At 36.7% G+C, this 5,886-nt stretch overlaps 1 protein-coding gene across 1 annotated transcript; it reads left to right on the top strand.

The window, feature by feature from the left end:
• Positions 1–323: 323 nt before the first annotated feature.
• Positions 324–4,371, top strand: LOC112511600 (probable cinnamyl alcohol dehydrogenase 1). The gene is made up of 7 exons (XM_025117283.1): positions 324–403; positions 1,689–1,788; positions 2,537–2,650; positions 2,746–2,976; positions 3,058–3,343; positions 3,705–3,855; positions 3,969–4,371. Exons 2-7 carry the CDS (start codon positions 1,700–1,702, stop codon positions 4,163–4,165), a joined length of 1,068 nt encoding a protein of 355 aa, XP_024973051.1. The 5' UTR covers positions 324–403; positions 1,689–1,699; the 3' UTR covers positions 4,166–4,371.
• Positions 4,372–5,886: the final 1,515 nt, after the last annotated feature.

Below are 5,886 nucleotides of genomic sequence, written 5' to 3'. Positions count from 1 at the left end.
CTCTTACCCATGTAATCGTTTACCCAATAAATTATTATATTTGATAGGTTTTGATATACTAAAATATTAGGTAAGCGCTTACGGGATAAACATTTGGTAAGCGCTTACGGGATAAACATTTGGTAAGCGCATCCACTAACGTGCGCCTTCCCTCTCGAGTGTATTGGACTATTGGCTAACTTGCGCCAGGTGAAGTCAGGCATGACGATCGCTATCCTTCAACTCGCCAACTGCAATTTCGTCAATTCAGATAGCTACCAATTTTTGTAATCCAATTTCGTGCATATATATATATATATAATATATATATATATATATATATATATATTTGCATAACCTAAATTTCTCTCTTCGTCACTGAATATCGCCGGCATTGATTTCTTGTGTCATCACTGAAATCCAGGTATGTATTGGAACCCTAGCTTACTTCATCATGCATCTTTGTTTTCGAATTCTTATTGTTTTCGGTTTTAAACACATGGATCGGTAGATCGACTTGAGCCTGGAAATTTATATTGTTTGTTACTCTAACTGGATCAAGGTTACGAGATGGCATATATCCAAGATCGTTTATCGAAGGAAGTGTCTGAAGTACTAATTTTTGGGCATGAGATAATTTTGACATTGAATTTGATAAATGTTATTTAGCATGAATCGCGTGAAAGTGATGATTAACGTTTGGGATTTCCAAAAATATGATAAAGGCTATTTAGCTTCATAGAAAGCTTCACTTGCTAACATGTAACAGAGGTGTAGTTTTGCTTTTAGTTTAGTGTAATTTTGAATTCTTAATGGATATGAATTGTTTAGCTAATAGCTATTAGAGGCAAAATATATGATATACAAATAGAAAAGATGTTGATCTTAAGTTTGCTACAAATGCCTATCACCATTGAAGTGGAAAACCAACAAGTTGGACCTCAAATGTGTCTTTTCTTAACCACAAGGGTGGTGTTTGATTGGTTTGAGCTTGGCTCCAAAGGTCAAAAGTACCAAGAGGTCCCGGGTTCAAATGCAAAGAGGAATAAAAATCCCCTTGTGGCCATGGAGTTTCAAATGCGGTGACTCCGGGCTATCTGCAAAGCCGCCCTGGATTAGTCGGCTCGCATAGCGGGTTGGATATCCAGGTTAATCAAAAAAAATTGTCTTTTCTTGTAATGTTTCTATTTTAATACCTTCATCTTCTCGAGATTGGTTGGTATTTTAGGAGATATACTTTAAATCTTGATGTATGCTATTGTTCATAATATCATACTTCCATAAACAAGGAAAATGTTAGGGTAGTCTGTATGAAGCTGATTAGTTATAGTTTATACTGATGAAACTTCGATTCTTAAATCCCATTGCCATATGGTTGGCTTTTCAACTTTTCAACTTTTAAAAATTGAAACTTTAGCTTTCTTTTTTCCTTTGAAATGGCCAAAGTACACACACCTTATAACAATGAGTTTCTAATCCAAAACCACCGGTTTAGGAGACTCCTTGTTGATTATAATATATCACATTAGCATGTTGTTGAATCATGCTGACTTTGTTTGCTGCATATTGTGATTGAATTTTGATCTGGTTCATGAAGTGTTAATATTTCCAGCTCCCATCTATAATATAAAATTAGCAGTTCTTACACACATCCAGTTACTACATGATCTTCCTGTACAAGTACATAATGATTTCAATTTGTGACACAGATAGCTCAACTATGACTTCTGATGCTGATAAGGAGAACTGCCTTGGGTGGGCAGCAAGGGATCCGTCCGGATTTCTATCACCTTACAAATTTAGCCGCAGGTTGCTTCCCATTTATTTTTTGATGTCAGTTTTTCATGGAAGTTTCTCTAATGTCTATGGTGACAAAGTGCACATAAGTGGTATTTTTTTTGCAGAAAGAGTGCATCCATAGGTATTTCTTGACATATTAACACAGAAATCATATAGCTAAGCTGGGTTTATAAGACTTCTAAACTACTTGATATGCCGTTGACTGTGACATGTGCTTTTTTGGCGAATATATTCGGATTCCCAATGATAGATTCAGATGTGTCTACATCCTTTATCAAGGATTTTAACCTTAATGGTTCAGGTGGTGATAATAAATTCTTGAATTAGAGTAAGAAATCTTGAACATGTCACAGGGGCGAAAGTGGACTTGAACCCGTGACCTTCAAGGTGTTACCTTTTAAGGGACGGGTCAAATATCACCAAGCTAAATGCTTGATGTAAAAAAAAAATTTGGAAAATTTAGTGCCATCATTTGCTTAGGGACATTGATTCCGGAGCTAAGCTTATGTTGTTATTCTGCTGCTTATGTGCTAGTCTTGGTTATGCTTCTTCTCTGTCTTTTTCTTTTTGCTCACTCTTTTGCACAAACGGGGTTCTTCACGGAAACAGTCACTCTACCCTTTGTGATAGAGGACTGGACTGTATATTCCACCCCACCCATACCTTGCTTTTGGGTGGAATATACTAGGTGTGTTTGGTTTGGTTGGTCATGATACCATGCCTCTAGGTTTTAACCATCTCCGAGATAATTTAACAGGGATGTTGGAGTTGATGATGTTTCACTAACCATCACCCACTGTGGCGTCTGTTACGCGGATGTTGCATGGACTAGGAATGTACAAGGACACTCTAAGTATCCTCTGGTACCTGGGTATGTACCAAGATTTTGACCTATTGGCATAACTCAAATGGAATACCATTTACTTGTTGTAGATAAATATCTTTTGTATCTTTACTGTTTGCCAGTCACGAGATTGTTGGCATTGTGAAAGAGGTCGGTTCAAATGTTCAACGCTTCAAAACTGGGGATCATGTCGGTGTAGGTACTTATGTAAACTCCTGCCGAGAGTGCGAGTATTGTGATGATGGGCTTGAAACCCAATGCTTAAAGGGAGCAGTATTCACATTTGATGGTATTGACACGGATGGCACCGTGACTAAAGGAGGATATTCATCATTTATTGTTGTTCACGAAAGGTGGGAGGCTATAACTTTATTATAAGATATTTATAGAATGAGAGAAGGAATATGATCTTAATGGTATAAATTAGTTTACAGATATTGCTATACAATACCAGAGAACTACCCATTATCTTTGGCAGCTCCTTTGCTATGTGCTGGAATCACGGTTTGGACCCCCATGATGCGCCATAATATGAACCAGCCTGGTAAGTCTCTAGGAGTGATTGGACTTGGTGGTCTTGGACACATGGCAGTGAAGTTCGGGAAGTCATTTGGATTGAAGGTAACGGTTTTCAGCACTAGTTTGTCAAAGAAAGATGAAGCATTGAATCTGCTAGGAGCTGATAACTTCATTATCTCAAGCAATGATGCCGAGATGAAGGTGAAATCTTTTAAGATCAAATCGGTTACTTTCAACCTTCAAATTGATATATGCATTTGATAGGGTTTTCAAGATGAAACTCAAAAAACAGTAACCCATATCAATTTTGAACAAGAAAGTTGCTTGTTTGTATTGATATTGCTTGCACAGTTAGCTTATGTTTTTTTCACTTTTACACTAGCTGAGGCTCTTCTCGGATACAACCACTCTGCTCTTTAGGTAGAGGTCAGGACTACGTATATCTTACCCCCCAGACTCCACCTCAGCGTGGGACATACTAAGCTTGTTTGGTTTGGCAAAGTTGCTTGTTATCGTATGTCGTTTTTGGAACGTGATTGAAAATTTGAGATTTTCATTACAGGCAATGGAGAAGTCGCTCGACTTCATAATTAACACTGCTTCGGCGGATATCCCATTTGATCCATACTTGGCTCTGTTGAAGAGTAGTGGTGTACTAGTCTTGGTGGGGTTCCCAAGTGAAGTGAAATTCCATCCTGCAAGCCTTATTCTTGGTACAATGCTAAATCTCTTTCTTGGCTAGGCCTTTCTAAGTTACTTGTACCTTGTGCAGTGAGAGTTGTATATCGGGTCAACTTAGTAATAACATGTACAATTGAACTGGTAGGCATGAAAAGCATATCCGGGAGTGTGACGGGCGGCACGAAACAAACTCAGGAAATGTTGTACTACTGTGCAGCCCATAAGATCTACCCCAACACAGAGATTGTCCCGATTCAGTATGCAAACGAAGCTCTCGAGAGGTTAATTAACAAGGATGTCAAGTATCGTTTCGTGATCGATATTGCAAACTCCCTCAAGTAAGGGGTTGCATATCATACAAGGGCTTGTTTGTTAGTAGTTTAATGAGTTTAATGGACTCACAACTTATTCGGTCAACTATACATGACTATTTGGTAGTGGCTTAATGATATAGGAAGTGGCCTATTTTGTAATCTTCTTGGGAGAGCTTTATGTAGAAAGTCAAGTTTTGTCCAAACTTGTCCCTTTCAATTAAATAACACACTCCTTCCATCTACCAAAACAAAAACCTTTCGATCTATAAAACAAATGGAATCCACACATGCATCTTTATCCATAAAGGACTAAGAAAGTTGGATGATTACTATATGGCATATGCATGCCTCTTATATTTTGGATAACTGTAGATAACTGGGCCAACTTGTGTGTGTTTCGACTAATCTGATGGGGCCCTGAAGTTAGACAAACATCTAATGCCCCTGAGAGGTCTCGAACTCGTGACTGCAGAGGCCCTGAGCAAACCCAACCAGTTGAGCTACCCCTAACTTAGAGGCCATAAGGGCTATGCTTGCTCTTTCTTGCATTCCATTGTTTCAACAACCAGAGCTCTTAGTTGAACAACTTTGGATCAACTATCTCCTTCTGATATTCATTATCATCAAAAATTCAATCGGAATCGAATTAAAATTTGATTGGTTCCGTTAGTAATATTTGGAAATTGGAACCAATCGGGGGTGGTTAAAATGACGATACTTCGTAAAATCGAATTAAATCGAAACATTTAATTCCCTAACCATGCTTGTCTACGTTCAAGCTTGAACGGAGGCCGGATAAGGCGTTGTTTACCCAAACGCTTAAGCGCCTATCGGTGAGACTCTACATTATTATTTAACTTATCGAGTAAGATTCTACTCAATCGGAATGGTATCGTATGTAAGAATTTATCCGGTAAGTGCTAACCGGGAAAGAGTCGTCACCTTCATTAACCAGATAAAACTCTTGGTCCTTACCATCACATTTACCGAATAAGATTCTAGATTTTTACCATATACATTCAATAAGGTAATTGACATGATATATACTTACCGGTCAACATTTGGGCCAATAGAAGTAGATATGCAAGTAAAATGTTGCAAGGACACCTTCACTAATGTGTTCTCTTTGTAGGATTTTTAATGAAATTGAATTTTATTTTTTATAAATAATTTATAAAAATAAAGTAAAAAAATATAAAAATAATTATTTTTTATCATTTGATAATTTCAAAATAAGTGTTTTTAATATATTTTAAAGCATCATTACTAGGGGCGGATTTGGTACGGTACCAAGTTTTTTTTTTCTATTGTTGTATGTCAACCAATTATAATTGATACGCAAAATCTTATACCATGTACTAACCAATTATACCATGTTTTTTTTTGGTTGGTACTGGTTTTGTACCAACTTCAAATTACCTATTTGAAATTTGCTGTTATGTTCAAATTTTGAGTAATACTTTGAGTTTTCATTACACATGTGATGTGTAAAGGTTTTTAACCGTAAGGAATAAAACTTACAAGGATTTAAATGTTTGAACAAAATTAATTAAACTTACAAATTTTAATATTTAATACACAAAAAATTCAAAAACTAATAAGTTGTCAATACTGTGTACCAACCAAATTTGCATACTCGGTATGATACTATCAGCCGACTGTAATTGGTACCAATTAAATACGATTGGTACACATCTTGGTTGGTTTAGTTTGATACAAAATTGTCACCCCTAGTTATTACAATCAAAT

Source organism: Cynara cardunculus (genome assembly GCF_001531365.2).
Source record: "Cynara cardunculus var. scolymus isolate 2C chromosome LG 4, CcrdV1, whole genome shotgun sequence".
In the NCBI taxonomy this organism is placed as follows: Eukaryota; Viridiplantae; Streptophyta; class Magnoliopsida; order Asterales; family Asteraceae; genus Cynara; species Cynara cardunculus.
Note: the sequence above shows the minus strand (reverse complement) of the source record. Positions and strands in the feature narration are given on the sequence as shown.

Bases quoted from the DNA above. Each gene is read 5' to 3' on its own strand.
- LOC112511600 (XM_025117283.1), top strand. From the start codon at position 1,700: ATGACTTCTGATGCTGATAAGGAGAACTGCCTTGGGTGGGCAGCAAGG. The intron at 2,977-3,057 runs GTGGGAGGCTAT...ATTAGTTTACAG, and splicing joins TTTATTGTTGTTCACGAAAG to ATATTGCTATACAATACCAG. The intron at 3,344-3,704 runs GTGAAATCTTTT...TTTTCATTACAG, and splicing joins GCAATGATGCCGAGATGAAG to GCAATGGAGAAGTCGCTCGA.